This window comes from Thalia democratica, chromosome 2, assembly GCF_965202585.1.
Source record: "Thalia democratica chromosome 2, ktThaDemo2.hap1.1, whole genome shotgun sequence".
Classification (NCBI taxonomy): Eukaryota; Metazoa; Chordata; class Thaliacea; order Salpida; family Salpidae; genus Thalia; species Thalia democratica.
Window position 1 is genome coordinate 40,685,111 of NC_139166.1, and position 23,645 is coordinate 40,708,755.

At 25.2% G+C, this 23,645-nt stretch overlaps 1 protein-coding gene across 1 annotated transcript; it reads right to left on the reverse strand.

The window, feature by feature from the left end:
• Nucleotides 1-5,252: 5,252 nt before the first annotated feature.
• On the reverse strand, nucleotides 5,253-16,067 carry LOC145849767 (uncharacterized). Its single transcript, XM_082954819.1, has 3 exons — nucleotides 15,647-16,067; nucleotides 13,509-13,629; nucleotides 5,253-7,395 (listed from the first exon to the last, which is right to left on the reverse strand). The coding sequence occupies exons 1-3, from the start codon at nucleotides 15,926-15,928 to the stop codon at nucleotides 6,722-6,724; spliced, it is 1,077 nt and encodes a 358-aa protein (XP_082810945.1). The 5' UTR covers nucleotides 15,929-16,067; the 3' UTR covers nucleotides 5,253-6,721.
• Between the last annotated feature and the right edge of the window lie 7,578 nt (nucleotides 16,068-23,645).

Consider the following 23,645-nt stretch of genomic DNA (forward strand, 5'->3'; position numbering starts at 1 on the left):
ACGTTAGTTTTGTTTAGTATAATACTCAATTTGAAAAAAAAAAGTACAATCGAATAGTAAACAGTTATCTTAATTAATTTTTCATTTCAATTTAACTTTTAAATTTAAATTTGCTTAAGTAAAGTTTAATTAGTGTAAGGTTATTTTGAAATCGTAAGTTTGTTGTTTAGATTATACTTAACTTTAATTTATTTACCATAGTAATTTACTGAAAAGTTTTGGTAATAATTGCTTTAAAAATGTTTGTTATCGTTTGTTGCTATTAGTGATCTACTGAAACCATTATTTAAGGATCCAGCCGGAACCGGATATATTTTTTGAAATTGAGATCAAGCCGTAACCGGAACCGAATCCATTTCTAAAATTAAAATCCGGCCGGAATCGGATTCGAAACCATACTTATTTTTTCACTAATGATTATAGATCACTAATGGTTATAAATGCTTTATTCAAGTTTTTCAGTTTTTTTTTAAGTTCTGAATTTTTTTATATTGTTATATAAATTTTCATGTTTACTTGAAAGTTAGTATTCAAAAAACTTATGAACTGTGCTTGTTTGCCTATCTTTAGAGAAAAATTAGTATATATAAAAGCAAAAATGATTTTTATCCAACTAGTACCGATGACTTCGGAATTATTTATTTTATCTTGTTCGATAGTAAGTTTTTAAATTATTTCATATACAAACATTTTCAAAAATATTTTAGGCTTCAAAATAAATAAATTTTCTATTTTAACTCCTGTATCAAAGTTAATTTATAAAGTGGAACTTAAGAAAGTAGAAAAAGACAAAAAATGAGTTGTTTAAATTATTTTAATATAACTCATATTTTTTGTTTTTATAAGCTATTTTTTTTTAATTTCGAGTAAATATTTTTTTAGAACGACTAGTTTTTGAAAATTTTTTATATGTTTAAAGTTTTTATAATAAATAAATATTAAATACTTATTTAAATCATTGCTTGTTTAGAATTGAAATATTTAACTATTTTGTAACAAAAATTATTTAAAAGAGTCCTGTTTTTTTGTTATGAGTATTTTAAACCAACTTTAAAAATCTTTGAATAAAAACTTAGTAAAGTTTAGATAAACTTTTGTATTTAGTTTTTTTTTTTTGTTTTAGTTATTTATAGTATTATAATGTAATTAAACTAACTTATATGTTTATATGTAAAACATATATATAAAACTAACTTCAAGCTACTAAATTATAGTATATTAATTATTATAACTTACGAGTATTTTTTCAATTATAATTTTTTTTATTAACTTGTAGAAACATTTATTAAAACATAAATTTGTGCTAAAAGCTGTAATATTTATAGACTCCTTCAACTTGTTTAATTCTAATATTCTAAAAAACACCGTTAGTAAATAAAAATTACTTTATAAAAAATTTTAAGGATTATAAAATAAAAGTTTACTTTCATAACTCTTTATAAAAAAACTATTTTTGAACAATTAACACTTTTAAAAATGTATGTATTTTTTAAATATTTATCTATTTGTAACGCTGTCGTATCATACTTACCTATGCTTATCCGATTGAAATTGTGTTGAGTTGTATAGATAACATTTCATTCAAAAATGTTTGCTGTCATTAACACTTGTGAAATCAAAACTTCTTTTCAAAAAAGAAATCAAACAGAAAGTTTATGTTAGATCACGTACAAACACTTAAAATGTTAGTCAAACATTTGGCACAACATCTAATTAAACAAGCTTTCGTTGTTTAATGTTTAGTTTAGACATCTCACACCCAATCAATTACTTTATACCATTTTTTATATTTGCTCGTGTATGGTTATTTACTTTTTTGATCATTTTAAATTAAAGAGATATTGACTTAAGGTGTTTAGAAAGAATTCAAACTCTAAATGTTATCTTTAATAAAATTAATTTAAACAATTCAGATTGAAATAAAAGATTTTTTTTTACTTTATTTCGTTGTTATTGTAAAAATACAATCATTTAAAAATAAGCTGTATTTTATGATGTTGTTTAAACGGATGCACGACTATTCAAATTAAGAAAGTTCAAATTCCGACAATTTAAATTTAATAAAAATGCGTAAAATGCCATATCTAAAAAGTACTGAGTCTTTAAACTAAATCAAAAATGAGCTGTAACTTTATTAGTTATCTACAGTTGTTTTTTTCATTTTACAAAGTTTTAATTATTTTTTTAGATATGGTTAAAATCAGTAAATAACTATAGTAATTTTTAATAGACTTAGAAATTGATTTTTAGCAGTTTTTTTTCAACTTTTTTTAATGTTATAATTTTATTAGTTAGATCTAAAACCTCTTTGACTTTTTCTTAATGTTTAGTACGTTTTGAGATATTGCCTCTTAGTTTTTTTTTAAGATTTTGAATGGTCGGAATTTTAATTGTCCTGATTTGAATAGTCATGTAACATATTTAAACACGTAACATGAGTTCTTTTTTTAATTTATTGAACGAATTTGTGTTCTTTATTAAGCTATAATACTTTCAGAGAACTTAAATGTACTTTTCTTAAGTTGAAAATATATAAAACGTATAAACAAATTATAGAAAAAAATGAAACTCAAACTACAATTTCAAAACTAAAAATTAAAAATAACTTCCATAAAAATGCTGATACTTTAGATATAGAATATTATTTATAAGATGTAACTTTAAAAGGCGTTAAATCCTAGAGATCATGATAAGCTAAGCTTATAATATTAAACATTATTATACATGCTTTTTTTCTAATCTGTGTTAATATTTTATAGAATCCGTATATCTGTTCTTAAATTTATTTGAGAGCAGTGAAACGCCGTTAGTCAGAATAAAGTTTTAACACAAAAAAATCTGTAGAATATTAATTATTTAATTAAAAAAATATGCTTATTAATCTTTTAAGCTAAAACGAACTAAAATAAAAGTGTTAAGTTTAATCTTTTATTAAAAATATCTTTATTTATAAAAACAAAAAATCATTACAAAATTTAAAAAAATAAGTACAGTAGTCTTATACTTTAGTTCGCACTTTGAACAAAACCTAAAAGTGCGAACTCAACAAAACATTTTTTTTTAATTTGTTTTTCTAACAATTTTAACCAGTATTTATTTCGGCCATCATCAACAAAGTTGAGATGTTTTATGCCATCGATAATAAACAATGAACATCACCGCACGACCAACAACAACAGCATCCGAGACAACCTACGACCAGTTTTGTCCTTTTAGGGCTCATCAGACAGGCTTAGTCGCGAGAAACCGCTGTTGTGATCTTAACCAAGCGGGCTTAAGTGCAAATGCACTGAAGCGACCGTTTTTGGGCAAAGTCCGAAAAATTGACGCAGGCAAATTGTTCACAGCCCAACGTCTAAGACATTGTCAGCTTGATGTGAGATTTTACTCTCTACGCTCGTTTTATCAGTTTTAGCTGACAATGTCTTAGACGTTGGGCTGTGAACGACTTGACTTCGTCAATTTTTCGGTCTTTGCCCACAAACGGTCGCTTCAGTGCATTTGCACTTAAGCCCGCTTGGTTAAGATCACAACAGCGGTTTCTCGCGACTAAGCCTGCCTGATGAGCCCAAAAAAGGACGAAACTGGTCGTAGGTTGTCTTGGATGCTGTTGTTGTTGGTCGTGCGGTGAAGTTCATTGTTTATTATTAATTTTAACAAATTTTGCATTTTCTGGAAGTTTTGGGATTTTCAATTCTAGATTTATCCCACCTAAATTAAACTTAAAGTAAAATTAGGCCGTATTCAAAACACTTTTTTAGTACTATCTTTCCACGTTTTACTAAACAATTTTTATGTCTTTTGCAAAAACAAAGCTTTTTTAAATTTAAAATTGCTAAACGAATAATAAAACTAAATACAGCGTACACCAAATCTCAACCTACCATATGTGTCAGAAAAACACTAATGGTTATTTTTGCATGAGTCGACACTTATACAAGTAGTCACTTTTGTAGGAAACGTAACTTTTGCGCAAATTGTCAATTTTGCACGAAGTCATTGTGCACGAGTCCTTAATTTTGTGCGGAGACAATTTTGTACAAAAATTCACTTTTAAACGATTAGTCAGGTTTGTACAGCATAAAAAAAAAGTCATCGCAAAAATTAAAATAATCCTTTTTCGAATATTATAATTATTGACCGAAGAACGTAGCGTTTTTTGGGGTCAGTTTTCTCACAAAAGATGTCTTTAAAGTATCAACATTTGGACAAAGAACATAAAATACATTTGCTTATAATATAGAAAGCAAATCACCGAAAAGCTCAATCATTTAAAGAATCAAATTAAGCAATGCAGGAGGGTTCATCTAATTACTCAAAAATCTACACAATGAACTTTTCAATAGTTACTAGTATAAACCTCATTTTCTATGATAAATTTAAACCTCATTTTCAAGATTTTCGAGTAATGATGTTTCCTGCATTGAATGATGTATTTTATTTTTAAGGTTATATACATTATGAGCAAAAACTTTTTCTGTTTTTTTTTATCTGGTTATTGTGCTTCAATACACACTTTTAACATTATAGACTACTAGACTCACAAAACGTGCCGTTGTCGATAGTTTCAGACAAGTAGTTTTACTCCTATTAAAAAAATTAAAGAAATCATAGAAAAACTGAGTATATTTATTCTTAGTTTCTTTAATTGTAATTGTATTTTTTTATGTTTTTTAGTTTTTGCTAATAGACCGTTTTTGAACTGTTTTTAGAACTTATGGCCAACTTGGTATAAGGTTTAAAACATGTACAAAGCTTAATCCAAAAACAATTTATTTTTGCTTGACTCGTTTTCTTCAAATATCAATTCTTTTTATTTTATTCAAAGTAAATAGGTTTGTGTAGATTGATATAAATCAGTTGAAAATATTTTAGTTGTAATTACTCTGCAAATAGCTAAAATTTAGCATATCATTAAAAAAAATTTAATGATTAAATTAAATTTTATGTGTTCTACTTTTTTACATACTGAATATAATATTAATGTGTTTGTAAACCTTTTCTACATAAAATATTCATTATTTACAACCTCTACCTAGTTCTTTAAAAAAAAAAAAATTTTAACTAACCTACTTATTTATAAAATATTTAGTTTAAACAGTAATTACTGTATATATTCTAATTTTAGTAGTATTGATAAAAGTTTAAATATATCTAATTGTAATTAGTTTGAATTAAAACAAGATAATCTTTATTAACAATCGATTAGCTTGGAGTTTTTAATATTTATTTAAATGAAAACTATAAATTAGTTAAAAACAACTTACATCTTTATTAATAATTAAATCTGAAGTATTTTAAATATCATAAGTTATAATTAAGAAAAAAGACATAAACAAGTTCTTATATATATATAGTTAAGTTATTTAACTTGATAAATCAAATCTTTCACACTGAGCCCACCTTAAGGGCTTTATTAATAAAAAGGTTTATTTCAAGAGGTAAAACTCAAAAGACACGAGTTTCGTGCTTATGCTTTCATCAGCTTCAAAACAAGAAACTATTCTTTCAAAAGTTTTTGATAGATTCAAAATTACGTCATAATCTATTTATGTTAAAATTTTTCAACTTCCATTTGTGTGTTTTGTTTTGTGCTTTATTATGAACTTGTTTTGAAGCTGATGAGTGCATAAGCACGAAACTCGAGTCCTTTGAGTTTTACATCTTGAAATAAACCTTTATTTATGTATATATATATATTTATACATTAGCTAACATTATAATTTTTTTTAATCGTAAAACACGTTAAAAATAGCGTATAAGAATTTTAAAATGATAAAAAATTGTTAACTTATTTAGTTTTCTTGTTTCTAATAAGTAAAAAGATAACAAATATTTTATTTAACAAATTACTTTTTTATATAAACTTGGTATGTTTTCAATTAAAACATAAAAACAAGTAAATTATGAGTTAAATTATTGATTTTAAAGTCAAAAGAGGTATTTAAGTACCTTACAGTAGGTGCTATGAATAGTTTTTTGATAACACATGTATAATTTTTTAAGTGCAAAAAATTTAAAGTTTTAAGATTTTTTCAGTTTGAAAAGCATAAAAGAATCACTACGCTACTTAACTTGAGGTTACAAGTTACGTCTAAATATTTTAAAAGGTGTAGTATGAAAAAGAAAATACAGTTCAGATGATGATAGTATCAGTTGAATTAACAACTTCGTTTATAATCTTTTAATACAGTTTAAGGCAAACTTGAATCTCTTTTAAAAGATTTATAAGCTTTCAAACATTTAGTCTATTCTATAATAAAAGGTTTTTAAAAGATAGTACACCTAGAATTAATTTTTCTTTCTAAACAATAGTAGAAAGTAACAACATTCGAATTCTAAAAAAAAATATGTTAAGATAAACAAATTACAGTCCAACAGATTTAAAAACACATAACTAAAAATAGTTAATTAAATATATATTTCTTTCAGAAATGGTAATTTAGGCACTGGATTGAAGCTTGGTTTAACTAAGTTTTGAAAATAAATCAGTTAAAAGATTTATATAACACATATAATTATCTGACTTCTAATAGTTAAAGTCATCGTTTGTATATTCAAAAATTATATTTTAATTTATAAAAAGGTAAAGAAGGAAACAAAACAATATGATTATATACTTAACAAATTCGATTCTATTTAAAATTACGCTGCTTTAATTAAAAGCTTGTCAAATGTAAATCAAAAAAGTTTAGTAGATTTTCAAGATTTTTCAAAATATTTACTTGTTTGCCGATATTCGAAAAAGATGCAAATCTTTCTTGTTAAACTGTAAACTGGTAGCTACTTGTTGTTGTTGTTGTTGTTGTTGCTGTTGTGCAATAGCTTGCATAAGCACAGCTTGAGCTTGAAACAATTGTTGCTGGTAAGCCATTTTAAAATGACTCATGTATGCAGCAGTAAAGTCTACTCTTCGATTAGCTTGTTGGAAATTCTGATAACTAGGAGATTGCCACTGTGTAGTTATTGTGTTTTTATTTTTTCCAAGAATATTATCAATTGAAAAAGGGGTGACAGACTTATTTAAATTTTTACTTTTGTTCTGAAATGAGCTATTACAGAAGGATTCTGCTACTCCTACTAACGAATTGTAATTTTTTAAAGATGAATTATGTGTCGGAACTTTTCCATGCTGAGCGAAATAAGATGATTTTTGTGTAAGTCGTTTTCGTCGCCTACGAAAGACACCATCAGCAAAAGTGTACTCGCTATGTGGATTAATTGTCCAGTAGTTGTCTTTACCCCATGGGCGTGAGGGATCTCGTAAAATTTTTTGAAAGCACTCATTTAGAGAAAGATTATGCCGAACAGAGTTTCGCCAGCCTGTATAAGAACCTCGAAAAAATGAAAAGTTTTTCATCAAGTACTCATTTATTTCAGCCAATGTCAGTTTTCCTGTTATAAAACTATTATTTAGCAAATATTAACGTCGAATTTTTTTAAACTATTCTAGCACATCGTATAACACAATAAAACTAGTCTTTAAGGTATATCTTACTTTTAAAAATGTCTTTATTTTTTTATTTTCTATTTTCAATGTTCTATTGATTAATAAAAAATATATTTTACAAATACCACTTAATAAAGCTTTTAAGTATAAGCTTATTTTAAAATGAGAAATTTATAAATGTTACATATTTTTCACGCAAATTGAGCTAAAGTTTACATTCAAATGTACAATCTACACAAAACTAAAAAAAAATATTGACATAATAATGTGCAGAACGTTTTTATACAAAAAATCAACTTCGCTTCACACTAACATACAAACTTTATAAAATCTCAATGAATGACCTAAAAACTTAGAAAACTTTAACAATTTTTTTATATGCCTCCAACATGAAATTAGATTGTTCCTCTTGTATAGGCATCCTTTTTCATTTAGAGCAGGGGTCGGCAGGCATTTGGTGGTTGCAGGCCCAACTTCAAAAATATTCACGGGTCGCAGTTCTAGTTTTAGTTTTTACTCTTCATACGGAATGAAAAATCTAGTTAGTTTTCAAATTTACGGTGAAATGTACCTAAAATCTTTTTTTTTTTGCTCACATGGTTAAATCTCAGTATATTTTGTAAAAGTATAATTTTTTTTGCAGGCTAAACTTGATGTTTTCAGGCCGCACTTTTACCCTTTACGGACCGCAGTATGCCGACCGCTGATTTAGAGCATACATTACGGCGGTAGCTTCTTTTAAGCACAGTCTAAACCACTAAGTTGTTATGCATGCTCTTTATATAAATGAATGCCAAAACTAGAGGAAAGATTTTATTTCCTCTTGTAGGCATATTAAAAAGTCTTTGCTAAAGTTTTATAAACTTTAAAGTCACTCATTAACACTTGGTAAAGTTTGTTTTACAAGTCTGGTCGTACAGTCACGGCTAATTCAACTTGTTTACTTTAGTTTTTATAATTGGTTAATTAAAAGAAAACAGATATGGATTTCAAAAAGTATGATGTTTTAAAACCAAAATTTAAGTAAACAATAAGGACACGCGTTTTTAATTCTAACATTTTAAGCATTATAAAACTACATAATAACAGAAGTCTAATGAAACGGAAAATATTTCAATAGCGAAATATTTTTAGATATGTCACTTACATGAGTTTTTGTCATTCTTAAGGTGTGGTTAGACAATTGTCGTAAAATCTATTTTTTACTTAATTTGTTTATGTTATTCTATAAAAATAACACAGAAATAAATAATTTAGCATTATTACATTTTAAAAATATTTAATAAAACTATACTTACCACAGATGTTCTTGTGCTAAAACTTTATTTCAACTAACGGCGTTTCACTGCTCTCAAATAAATTTAAGAACAGATCTACGGAGTCTTATTCAAATAGAATAAGATTGATTCTATTTGAATAAGACTCCGTAGATCTGTTCTTAAATTTATTTGAGAGCAGTGAAACGCCGTAAGTTGAAATAAAGTTTTAGCACAAGAACATCTGTGGTATACATTCCGATAAGCTTAGCTTATCAGGATCTCCAGGATTTAACGCCTTATAACGTTACATCTTAAAACTATACTTATATATATATATATATCTGTTTTTTTTAAATATACAGATAAAAAAAGGTTAAAAACTTATTTAGATTTTAATGAAAATCAGGTACTAAATTAATTATCTAAAATATAAACAAGCAATTTGCTTTTTTAGAAAGAAGTATTTGGTTTTCTATGAGAATCACCTGAGTCCATTAGTTTGAAAGTATTGGTATTTAGGTCTTTAATATACTTGCTCTTGCCAATAAAATATGAGTAAATATCTTTTTAAAGATAATTTTTTAAATTTCATTTTCAAGTGTTTAGGTTATTAACATTTAAAATTTTGTCTATTTTACATTTTTCCGAATTTGATATTTACTTATGAAGTGCAAGTTAGTGTATATAAATTCTAGAAAGTAATCAAAAGTGTAAACTTTTCGTAGATACTAAATCCATTAATGTTAAAAATATATGTACATATGTATTAACAAATACATAAATAAAAATTAACTTAGCTTTAAAGTTTATATGTAACTGCTTATAAAAAGTTGATGAAGTAATTTAGACTTCGAAACAAACATGAGCTCATATAAACACTTCCAAAACATTGTTATAAAATTACTAAAATTAAAGCAGTGTTTATAAAGCAATATTTAGGTTTAGTTAGTGTTAGATAATGCTTAAAAAAAATGCTTATTCTACTTTTTATTGCAAAAAATGTTTTGTTTTCTTTTTAGTAAGACTTAGTAATGTGAAAAACAAATAAGTATAGTGACAATGTATTATGCATTGTAGAAACAAACAACATTTAAAAATTAAAAACTTTGAATAGTCTTAAAACAATAAGTTTTATAAAACTTTTAAATAAACTTATTTAATTGGATTGAAATGCTTATTTTAGTGTCTAAAGATTACTAAACGGTCGTAGTGTTGACTTAGGTTAACTGACAAGTTTTTATTTTTAAGAGGACAAATCAACATTATTTTTCTGTTATAAAAACTTCCCTTACAGGTTTATTTTGTTTCGGGTTTTTTGCTTTGTTAACTGTTTTACCAGCTACTAAAATTTGAAAATGAAAAAGATTAAATTTAAGTAGGAATAATGAAATAAATATTTCAATTAATAAACAAGAATTATTTTTTCAAAAACGACAACAAAAGTGAAATTAGTACGTCAGACTACAGGATGAACTAAGTAAACAGTTTACGTTTACACCACCATCCCCTTTTTGTCTTGAATAATTCCAGCAACAGAAAATTACTTAAAGCTTGCAATCAAAACTTAATAAAGTTATTTTAATAGTAAAGCATAAAATTAAATATTAAGTAAATCTTTCTTACCTTTAAGAACTTAGTATGTGACTTAAATAAACGTTTAAAATTTCTGTTGGTTTTTTATACTGTTTTAAAGAAATAAATCATATAAATAATAGTATTCAAAAATTTTAAATCAAGAGAGCTTTGTATATATTTTTTACTAGTGCGTTTTTAGATTTATATACATAAACTTCACCTTATATGTTTTATAATAATTTAAGTTCATAGCTAATAAAACTTCTTTTACAAAAGATCAACATGTACTTTTTTATTAACTCTATATTCAATAAAAAATAACTTTTAGCCCTTTGACTTTTATATGGAACATCACTTAATTTCCACCGCTATTAGCAATAAAAAACTTCAAACTTGTACAAAAATCTATAAGAAGACGCATTTTCTAAGCATTTTTACTAACAATTTTCTAATACAAAATTTGTTTATCATAGAAGAATGTGGTTTTTAATATTTGTTATTTCGTACTTTGCTTTTTAAAAACCATGAAAAACATTAGAACAGCATTAACTGTTGTTTTAATTTCATTACACAAAGTTTATAAAAATATAATATTTAACCATCTAATATTAAAAATGGTAAAGGTTTTATATAGTTAGACTTTAAATTAAATATTGGAGGATTTTTATAGTTAAAAAATGTGTTTAAAACCGTTTAAGAAATTTTCAAGTAAAATTATAACATGCGGGAATTCAATAAAAGAGTAAAATATTAAGAGAAAAATTTGTTTTAATGTATGTTTTATAGTAATTCGGAAAGATGTTTCTGTATTGCTTTATGTTAAGTAAGGGGCAGTAGTGTGCTCAAAAGTATATCTCAGTGTAAAACTATCTTTTATAAAGACCATTATTAAAGTATTTAAAAAGCTTAAGATTTACTAGCTTGAATTTTTTTTTTGCGTGAATCAGAGTTTTTCTCTCAATTTTAGCTCCCCATAGATTTAAGGTACTACTAATTATTAAAAACTGCTGTTTTTTGAACAAAAGTCTTACTTTTATTTAAGTTAATTGGATCGCTGTTTAGTTTATTCAGTTATAAGAAAGCAATTTTTATACTTTATCAAAAACTTTACGTTGAACCTTCAAAAGAATAGTATAGTATTTTATTTTATTCAAATGTTTTACTACTTCCTTTAGATGCTTACTTAAAACGAAAACTAATTTTATAAAACTAAAATTTTATAGAATTTTTTTAGTTTACGGGTCGAAATATTTAGTACTTGAGGCAATTATAAAGCTATTAATGCAAGTATGATCAATTATAATTTTTATTTTGCTTATTATATTTACAAGAGAAACTTGTCAATACTTACGTTAAAAATCCACTTGTAAAACTTAAGTGTTTAATTATTTGTTTGACGTGTGTAATGTATATCGTATTAATCAATTAAACTAATTAGTGTCTTTTTATAAGCTTGTTTTTGTTTAAAAATCCTTTTAAAATTTATATAACTTGCAATAGATTTAGTAGAATATTTTTTTTTTTAATTATTAATATTTATACTCAATCTTATTGCTAAAAAAAATAAATTATCACTAACACAACCAATCTTAGCTTGATAAAAAAGAGTCTAAATAAGATGAATAAAATTTGTAAAATATTTACTTTTTTTTTTGTGACTCTTTACAATTTTAAAATTTGTTGTTTAAAACTACAACTAAATAAGAACAAAATGGTAGTTTTGGTTGACTTTAATATGTTTAAAATTGTGATTTACTTCATTAGCTATTTTTTTTAATTTCATTCGAATTAGTTGTTTAGATCTATCAAATTAAATTATAAATACTTATTTACATAAATTCCTACCGTTTAAAGTTCGTCTAAAAGTAAAGTTATTTACTTATCTACTCTTATCTAACTTTTATCTAAGAAACTTAATAACTATGTTTTATAGTTTTAATTGCAAAGTATTATTAAAATATTTTTATGTATATACAAACAATGTCAGAAATAATACATTTTATTCGGTAATGCTTGTTTGTTCACTCTAAATCTGATACTTCTATACAATAAATACTGGACTTGTGTTTGTTAGCCGACTTTAAGTGAAATTTTAGCTTGAAGAAAACTTAAGTTTGACTGTTATTAAAAAACAATTATGCTGTTAAAAGCATACAAAAAAGTCAAAATTTTCAACTCAAAGAGGAGTAAACTTAAATTTATGGAAATCATGTAAGTGCAAATACAAAAGCGTCCTTATCCGCGTCAAAAGATTAAATCTTTACAATGTTAATATCCAACGTATTTAGACTGAATTCTGTAAACAAAATCAATAAGCTTTAGTGCAAACAACCTTTAACAAACAAAAATGCACTTTGTATAATTGATCTTTTGGATGCGGTACATAAAGCTGAGTATGAAATTACTTTCTAAATAATCTACTTTGTTTATTATTCATTGTTTATACTAAACTAGTAGTTTTACAAAAAGCATCAGACAGTAGACAGTTTTTGAAAATTGTAAAAAGAATAAAAAAACATTAAGGACAAATTAAGTTATTAGAATTTGTTGTGTTTTATTGCTTTTTATATTTAATTAGTTTTTAATACTCTAGTTCTTCATACTTTTCATAATAGACAATAAGTAATAAAGTAGTTTTGAAAGTACTAGAATTTTAGTATGCTAAAAGAGATAAGAAGTTTTCAAAATTTTGGCTTTATATTTCCAAACAAGTTACATTAAAATCATTCAATTTTAAAGTACAAATAATTAAATAACTTAAATACTTTAAAAATTGTTAAAATTTGTTGTATTAACTTCCAATCTTATTTAGGTGTTTTATAAATATATCATTCATATCTTTATATAAAATTTTACTTTTTTATTTACAAGAAAATTGGCTATGTATCTGTTGGCTATGAAAAGAAATTTATTTAAAAACTATACTAAATAATTTTATTACTTTATTTAACATACACATAACATTATCGTTTTTATGATACGTGTTCAAAATCGGTGTTATAGTTCTCGGTACTTCAGAAATTAGTTAGAGCAAATTATACTTTTAATTAAAATGGGCATCAGCTTACGTACATTTCGGGTTTTAATAATTACTATCTAACAAATTTCAAAAAAAAACAACCGTTTCTAGTTGTTTCTGAAGATTGTTCGTTGTAATATATAAATAACAGTGTTTGTTTCTATTTAAAATATAATTCATGTTTATAATAGCTTTAGAAGTAAACCTGTAGTTGAGTCTCTTATTGCCATAGCGATAAGAGCAATATATGAAAGTGGAGGTTTGGGTCTTCTTTGATACGGCTTCCCGTTTGCGACATTATAATTAGTTGTCTTAGTAACAGTGTTCTGTTTAAAAGAAGAATTTATTTGTGCTTATATACAAAAAGTCTACAGCATTTTAAAAACAAGAAACAGTTGTTAATTAAAGTCTATGATTAACGAGTACGTTTTTTTTTCGATTTTTAAGAACCAACGAAAAATACAATAAAGTATACTGCTTCTAAGTTTGAATCGTTTTAAAATACATTAAAAATTTAGTGTTGTTTTTTATTTAAAACTTATGCAATCTAGAAAATAAGTATAAATTTTATATTGTTTTTCAATGCTAGTAGTATAGTATAAGGTATAATCAAATCAATGAAATTGGGTGCAAGTGTCATGTTAAGCAAACAGTTTTGTTAGCTGGTTCCATCAATTGTTGTTTTGTTAAATATACAAAAAACTCCTAAAATTAAATCAAGTAAAAAGCTTATATTATTAGGAAGGAAGATCGCATCGTTGAAAATTAAACTAATGTTTTTGTAAGTTTTTACTCACTATCTTATTAGTTACAAATACTATTCACATTTTCAAATATTTTTATTATGTAAAAAATAAAGTGCACACTAAATTAGTAACAGTTTACATAAAGCGATACTTTTATTCTATTATAGGTTCTGTTGTATTACTTTGTTTTGATAGTACAATTCATTGTTCTCCATTGTCCACTTATCCGAACTTTACATCAATGAATACAACATAAAAGATAACAAAGTTTAAAAAATAGTTAAATAATTTGTAGTTATCTGTTATTTATATTGTGTATATTTCTTAATTTATTGACGTTAAAAAATAAAGTTTTAGAAAGTTTCAGAAGAATTTTTTTACTTAACTTAATCAACAATACTTATTGTAATACATATATACATATATATTTATTTATCTAATTATATAAAAACTATAATTTATACAGCTGTTTCAGGCATGAAATGTAAAATTTCATGTGCTCCTTAGTAAGCTACAGTTTATTATATATATATATATATATATCCTTGTTATCATAAAATTTAAAAGAAACTTTTTTTTAGTATTTTTACTTAACTTACATTCAAGCAAAATTTAGTTTGTTAAGATGTGTAAATTTTTGGTTGTGTTATAATCTACTATTTATAAATTTGAATATGATGTCCTTAATCTAAAGAATTTTTATAGAACCTTTATCAACAATTTTTAATGCATAACTTTTAAGCATAGGAAACTTTTATTATTTAAAAAAAATGTCATAAATTTAAAAATATATTTAAACAAAGTTTTGTTATAAATGACAAAAATAACAACTACTTTTATTAATTTAGTTTCTTTATCAAAATTTTAAACTAAAGTTTTTAGTTTTACCTTATAGTACTTAAAGAAAACAAAGTAGCTTAAGTTTTATTATAATTAGGTATACTAAAATATCTTATTAGCTAAATATGATAAATATTATCGTAAAAAGTGTCTAATAAAACATTTAACAGTTTGTGAATAAAAATAGTCAATTACTATTTTTTAAATAATTTTTATCAAACTTTTGAAAATACAATTTAGTCTTATTTTTTAAATTAAATTTGATTTAATATTAATTTTTATTTTTACATTATACTTTTTTTTTTTTAATTTTTACGAAAAAGTATTAATACCTCCTTAAGAAGTTTTACATCAATATAAACTAAATGTATGCGTATTCAAGTTATATTTTAATAACTAGCAAAAATAGCTTTCTCAAATAATATGCTATTAACAATTTAATTAGTAATTTACCTTTTTTTTGGTAGCAGCTCAGTTTTATAGTCTAGTTTGTTTTGTATCTCGTTTTTTTTTTTTTAAAGTTTATTTACAAAATTTTAAGAACATTAATTTATCTTATAGTTGTAAATTTTTGGTGGTCTAAAAAACTAAGTGTACAAACATCATTAAAACAATGGTTCGAAATAAGACTTTTAGTTTGTTTATCAAAAACGTAAAGTATTTTCTAAGCGAAAAAAACACTTGCTTAGAAGGCTTTAATAATATTTTTTGTACTTTATATTTCTAGATAAGCAAATATAAAAATATTTTTTTTTACCTTTTTGCCATAATTTTTTTCTTTTACAATAGGTTGATGCAATCGATTTGAATCACTGGTAACATCATCTTCGTCAGTAACATTGATAACTTCTTCATCTTCTTCTGAACTTTCACCAGCCGATCCGTATCTGCCTGAAACTAAGTTCGCCTTTCTTTCAGAGTCCTTTAATGCAGTTGGTTTTTCAACTAATGAGTATATTGAGTTATGGAATGAGTTTTTGCTGGTCATGCTTTTTAGTTCTGCTAATGTAGTTTTGGACTTTTCCGAAAACCATGTCATTGTTGTCTGTATCAGTAAATACTTATCTTAGTTAAATGCTATCAATACTTTGTTTCGAAAGTTGTTGTAAAAATTAAATATTAATAGAAAACTGCTAAAATGATTTATTTTGAATAGTTATTTCTATTTCTTTGAAGGCCTTTCCTTTTTTCTCTCTCGTGTGCAGCTATTGTACTTGGCAGTTGAAGTTTGTTGGAAAACACTTCAAACTGATTTCGCAGTTATGACGTCACTTTACAAGACAGATTTCAAGTAAAATAAAGTTCAAATGGATATTTTGAAGAAAAGTTATGTTTAAGCATTTTTAATAGATTAAGTGTTTAATTGACCATATTAAAACAATGACAATAAGCTTTCAACTTAACTTATACTGTTTGATTTAATTCTACTTAGAATAACATTATATTAAACTACTTTCAAAAATTTGTGAACTTTAAATTTCAATACTAAATTTAGTAGTATTGGCTGTTTTTTTTTTGTAATTTACAATAGCAGAGTAAAATTTTTTTTTTAATAATTGATAATTAGAAATTTTGAAATAATATTTTAGCACATATTTAGTTCTTTATTTTTAGTTTCAAGACAAAAAAATACTTTTTAATTTATATAAATACCAGCAACAAGTACTTTCATTTTTTTTTTATGATTCTTTTTACTAAGTTGTTTTACACGCAAATTAACCTGTTTTAAATTACCTGGTTTTTAAAAATGGTGTTAAAAAAGTACTTTAAATTATACAAACAATAAATACAGCTTCTATTATCTTTTAAATTAGAAAAAATAGATTTCAAATGAAAACGGCTAGCTAGAACTTTTCAAATAATTTTTGTTAGTTGTAAAATAAGATTAGTTTGCAGATTAAAATTTTATATTTATTAAAATATGTTAACTTTCCTTTTTTAGTTTAAAACTATTCGTTAAACATTGTAACGAGGCTGAAAGTTACAGGTTTCTTTTAATTTGTATTTTATTTGATGAATGTTTTATACTAGTTAAACTTTTTGAATTCAATAACATAATATATTAGTTATACTCAAAAAGAAAACATATATGCTATAAAATTACGTTTAAGTAGTTTATTACGTTAGAATTTAAAACGAAAAAAATGTAAAATTAAATTTTAAAAAAAGTTACTTATTTTGAAAAGTTTTATAAGTTTTTTTCATTAGTGTTTACTATCTTTTTACAATATTCTATGAAAAAATACGGTAGGCAAAGCTGTCCAGTGTCCATGGACCAAATCTGGCCCGTCGAACACAAATCTGAAGCGACTGCAACATACTATTAAGTTTCATAACAATCACGAAAAACAAATGAGTTTGTGCTTTTATATAACAAACATTTGAAATGTGTTTTTATTAATGTTTTCGGTTACATGACAATTTAAATTTTCAAATTTCAAATTTTTACAGATAAAATTCTTAAAAAAATTCCTAAGTGCCTACATCTTAAAAAGTATTATAAATCATAAAAGCAAAAAATACTCTAAATAAGTAATTAAGATGGAAAATAAATCATTAAAAAACTATATTAAAAGAGTAAATTTATAGCTACAAAAAATTGCTATACTTTAGTAAGTTTTTGCCAGTATTTATTTCGGCCATTATCAACAAAGTTGAGATGTTTTTTGCCATCGATAATAAACAATGAACTTCACCGCACGATCATCAATAACAGCTTCCGAGACAACCTACAACCGATTTCGTCCTTTTTAGGAATTATCAGGCAGGCATAGTCGCGAGAAACCGCTGATGTGATCTTAACCAAACGGGATTAAGTGCATATACACTGAAGCGACCGTTTGTGGTTAAAGTCCGAAAATTGACGCAGCCAAACCGTTCACAGCCCAACGTCTAAGATGTTGTCAGCGTAATTTAAGGTTTCAGTCTCTACGCACGTTTTTGTCAGTTTTAGCCAGTATTTATTTCGTCCATCATCAACAAAGTTGAGATGTTTTTCGCCATCGAAAATAAACAATGAACTTCGCCTCACGACCAACAACAACAGCATCCGAGACAACCTACGACCAGTTTCCTTCTTTTTGGGCTGTGAACGATTTGGTTACGTCAATTTTTCTGACTTTACCAACAAATGGTCGCTTCAGTGTATATGCACTTAATCCCGTTTGGTTAAGATCACAACAGCGGTTTCTCGCGACTATGTCTGCCTGATAAGTCCTAAAAAGGACGAAACCGGTCGTAGGTTGTCTCAGATGCTGTTGTTGTTGGTCGCACGATCAAGTTCATTGTTATATAGTAAGTATTAAAACTACTCTAGCCATACCTCAACAAATTAATAAACTTTCGGAAAATAAAAATGCTCAGCTCATGTAGGTTAAATTATTAAAGTTATAATAGTACATGTTTTTATTGGTTTTAATATTTATTAAAAGAGATAAATAACAGTTAATCAAACTTATAAAAATTTCATCTTCCAGAATTCGAACTGTCAGGTTCTGAACAGTCCTTCATTTATGTTTCAGTACAAAGTGGTTGTCATTAAACTTTAGCTTTAAAAATTTTTATTCAACTTTTTAGTATAGTTTTTCAAAATTACACTGCCCGCAAAGAACTTTTTCTTAAGAAGTCCAAAAGACTATTTCTAATAAAACTGGCCAACTCTAATTTAGAAAATTATTAACTTCTAACTTGATTCTAATTAAGTATAAGCGCGTAATTTTATAGTTTGTCACTTTATCGTTTCAAAGTTAAATTTAAAATATTTTTTTTCTTATTGTTTTGAAAGAGCATAATTCTTATTGTGTTAAAATTTAAAAAACTAAGAATAGAAAAAGAGTTGTGCATTTTTGAATGCTACAGTTGAACACTTGATCAACAGTCCTGGATATGCTAACCACTGCTGATACTAATTTTTTAAACTACACGGTAAGGTAAAATTTTCGCGACTTAATTTGAATTAAAAACAGACTTAATTCATTTTTTAAGTCTAAGACACTTTACGAAAAGGTAATTAGTTTATGCTGTTGCATTATTTTGTTTTGTCACTTATTTTTTTAATAGTATTTTTGTTAATTAGTTTAATAATATTTAACTGGACAATATTTTTTATTTTTAAATAAGCTGTTAAACAAACATAAAAAACAAAATTTTTGTAAAGCTTAAGGTCAATTCTACTTTTTAATACACATTTTGAAACAGTAAAGTAGGACCCAACTCTATTTATGACATAAAACTCATTATTATTTCTTTACACATTCCCTTTTTTTTTAATACATACATTGATGGAGAATGTATACGACTAGCAAACGTTTAAAGTTTTTAAATAACTAATAGCAATTTTGTTAATATACGCTAAAATTTAATTATTAGTGCTTTAACAAAATAAAACTAATTTCTTCAGCGAATATTAAGTAAGTAAGAAAAAGTCAAGTAAAAAAAAAACTTGCTAGCTCATTAAATTTTGCTACAGCTAAAATTTTAACCTACGTACTATAATAAAAGCTATCAAGTTTATTTTTTGAAATTCTTTTCAAAAGTTCTAAATTATTTTCATAAAGTTTTTAAACTATTTATTAGATTAGTTTAAAAATACATTAGTAAAGAGTAATACCTTAAGCAGTTATGTTAAAGTATTCAAAAGCTTTTTAGTCATATATGGGTCGTTTATTATTGGTATTTTATAATGAAGAAAAAAAAACGTTACAGCTAATTTACTTTTTAGTAAACTGTAAAAAATTCAGCCTAAGTAACTCATTAAACTAATGTTGTAACATTTTTGTAAGACATCTGCTTTTAACAACACAAGAAAACACTTTTGTATAATATTTGAAATTAAAACATTTTGGTTCGAAATTTTTTGAGAACTTATAAAAAAGCAAATTAAATTCATTAACCTACTGCGTAATTTCGCTTGTTAAAACTTAAATAAAATAACTTAAAGGTATACGGCAGGTGCAATAAACGAGTCAGGTCCAAATTTGAGATTTGAAATTACTTTATTTACAGAATGTTATCTTTCTAAAAGTCAATATGCATCTTATTCAATACAAATGAACAATCAAAATATAAAACTTTATAAATTAGAAAATAAATTAAATTTAGTGGAAGACGATAATTCTTAACTCGATCATTTATTACCAGATCATTTCTAATCCGATCTATCAGGTCATTTCTAACTCGATCAGTATATAATAAACAATGAACTTTACCGCAAGATCAACAACAACAGCATCCGAGACAATCCTACGACCGGTTTCGTCCTTATTAGGACTCATCAGGCAGGAATAGTCGCGAGAAACCGCTATTGTGATCTTAAACAAGCGGGCTTAAGTACAAAGTACTGAAGCGACCGTTTGTGGGTAGAGTTGAAAAAATGACACAGCTATATCATTCACAGCTCAACGTCTCAGACATTGTCAGCTTGTTGTGAGATTGTAGTCTGCGCTCGTTTGATCAGTTTTAGCCAATATTTATTTCGGCCATCATCAACAATGTTGAGATGTTTTATACCATCGATAATAAACAATGAACTTTACCGCAAGATCAACAACAACAGCATCCGAGACAATCCTACGACCGGTTTCGTCCTTATTAGGACTCATCAGGCAGGAATAGTCGCGAGAAACCTCTGTTGTGATCTAACCAAGCGGGCTTAAGTTTAGACTAACTTATTTAAGTTTTAAACGAAAATTCTCTGCCTCTTGAGCGAAGTTACATCTTATAAAGTTTATTTATTACACAAAATCATTGTTCTATAGATTAAAGAGAATTTTACCACTGATCATTTTTAAAAACATGCTTGCATATTTTGTGTTTTCTCTTAATACTATTTTAACAAAATATTTATAAAAAAAGATTCTCTGTTTACTATTTACAATAAAATAAAAAGCTATAAAATCAACTTCCAATCTTCTATGTTCCAGAGACTTCAAGCCAAGTTTAGTCATACTTTGTCTATGATGTTTTAGATATGTTTCAACGGCTGCAAATTAAACATGAAAATATTTATAATATCTTTCCAAGATATGGGGATTAAAGTGGACTGTTAAACTCCAGCTTAGTACGAATATATAGTGTAAATAACTTTTTCATATTGACATTTTAACAGAATTTTAGAACTTTTTTACTTAGTAGCATAATAGTAAAAAACAATATTATACATAGTTAATGTGGTTGTCCGTTAAAATTAAAAAATACTAGGTTCTAAAAATCTTTTAACACTGCATTTGAGAGTAAAACTGTGTATCAATTAAGAGGACAGTTGGGTTAGGTTAAAATTAATTATTTATAAGATTTTTTTTTAAATAAAAGATGGTTAGGAACCATTAAAAAACCACTGTCTCTTTTACAAAATACTAACATTGAAAAGATCCTTCGTTTATTAAATAAACAGTATCAGTTCTGTAAAAAACAAAAAAGTATACTAGCAAATAGAGAAATTTAAATACCGCCAATTAGATATTTTTAATTAAAAAATTAAATAACACTAAAATAAATATTTTATTTTACTTAAATACTGAATTTCATACTCTTACTTCAAGAGTAATAAACACTTATATTTGAGATTAGTCAGTTAAGTTTATTATAGTTCTTTCAAATTTGAGAAACTGAGAAAACAAAACTTTAGAAATCTATTTTTGTTTACTGTATATAAGAAAAAATATTATTATAAACAACAAAGACTTAAAAAAATCCCCTAATATTGTACTAGATAAAGAAAAAATTATGAAGTAATTTTAATTTTTTATTATATTAATGTTTATTGAACATAAAAAAAGCGCTCAAAATATTTGGTCAAAAGACCCGGTGCACGAAAAAACCTTTCTTATATCGAGTCGCACACCATTTAGATACCTTTTAACTTCTTGTACAGAAAAACATATTAAAAATATTCTTTAAAAACACTGTTTAAATCAATTTTTGCCTTAGTTTTTTAAATCCATCATTGTGCTGTAGAGTCTAAATTAGTTCTTATAGGGCTTTCTAAAAACTGGACTGTGTATGCATTTTCAATCTGTTCTAGTATATTTTCCTTGTGAATTTTTTTTTAATGTATATTTAAAGCAAATTGGTCTTTTATTTCATGGTTTAGTTTAATTTTATTGTTATTTCTATATGTTTCTGTTGGCTTTCCACCTCTTAGTAAAGTTTTTCATAGTTCGTCCAATTTATAAATCTTTGCATATGTTGCATTTAGCTGCATATACTTTATAATTTTTGCGATTTAAATATTGTTTAATTTAATATCTTGTATTTTTATATTATTACTAATCATACTTTTATTATATTTTCCAAAATTCCCACACAAAGCATACTTTCCACGTTTAACTGTTTTGTTGTTTTCTTTTTTTGTAAAGTTATTTTTGTTTCTTAATATATTTCTCAGTGTTTTTGGTCTCTTATAAGTTAATCTTGATAATTCTGTACTTTTTACATTGTTAATTTAATTTCATATTTAAAATATCTCTACAGTATCTTTTCAATGTTTTTATACTATTCAACACATTTTCTTATTTTAAACTTAAGTTTAAACTAAAAATAGATCCAAAAATGTGTAGTTTTAAAAACCTGTAAAAAAAATTTGAAAAAATGAGTGGCAACCCTGTATTTAGTCAAGTTTTCAAAAACTGTTTAGTTTTCAAAATCAAAAGAGGCAGACTACTTACATTCCATCATTTTAAAGTCTTTTTTTTTAGCCATTGGTAACCATTATCTATAGATAATTGTAAACATATATTGACTAGCTTAATGTTTTGGCATCACGTTCATATAAATTTATGTTTCTATGATATCAAGTTCTGTTAGTGTATCATTATTACATTTATAAATAGAAGTGGACGGGTGCACGACTATTCAACTCGGACAGTTAAAATTCCGACAATTAAAATTGATAAGAAAATTAAAGGTTCACAACTTAAGAAGTAATGTATGTTTAAAACAAAGTTTTAGTATTTAAGTAGGTCTTATTAACATCTACAAGCCATTTTACTACTATCGCAAAATTTAATTTATTTTATGAGATATGGGTAAAATAAGTTTTAAAATACAGTTATTATTAGTAATTAAAAGTATCTCTCAAACCATTAAAAAAAATAAGAAAAAATTACTGTAAATATTAATAAGACCTACTTTTTTTTCACATTTTTATAATGTCTATCACTTTTTGAGATATAATCTCTTCAGTATTTTTTAAAGAATTTGAATTGTTTGAATTTGAGTTTTCAAAATTTGAACTGTCATGTAACCAAAATGGACCAATCACTTCACCTTGTGGTACTTAACTAAAACAGTTAAATAGTATGATACAATACATTCTTATAAATACTCTTTGTGATCGATTGTTTAGAAATTATTAAAACCTATATACTAAGCTTTCTATAGTCTATACTGAATTGAAGTACTTATTATCTTTTGATGTGACACTGATTCAAATGCTTTTCAAATGTCAGTATAGGGTTATTTATTAACATTAAAATAAAGTTTTAGCCAAGAGTTTAAACAGGTAAACAGCTGATTGCATGATTAGCAGTTCGGAAAAAAACAAAAAATTTAGCTGTTAACAGATTATAATAAAAAAAAAAGAATAGTCATAATATACTAGTAATTCGACAAAAAGCTGTTAGTAAGGGACATTGGTCTACAGTTTAATAGATTGTGTTTGGTATTAATTTGTGTACTGAAATGATATATGATATATTCCACTGTTTTAAGATAACAACTATATTAAAACAGATAGTAAAACATTTACTAATAAATTT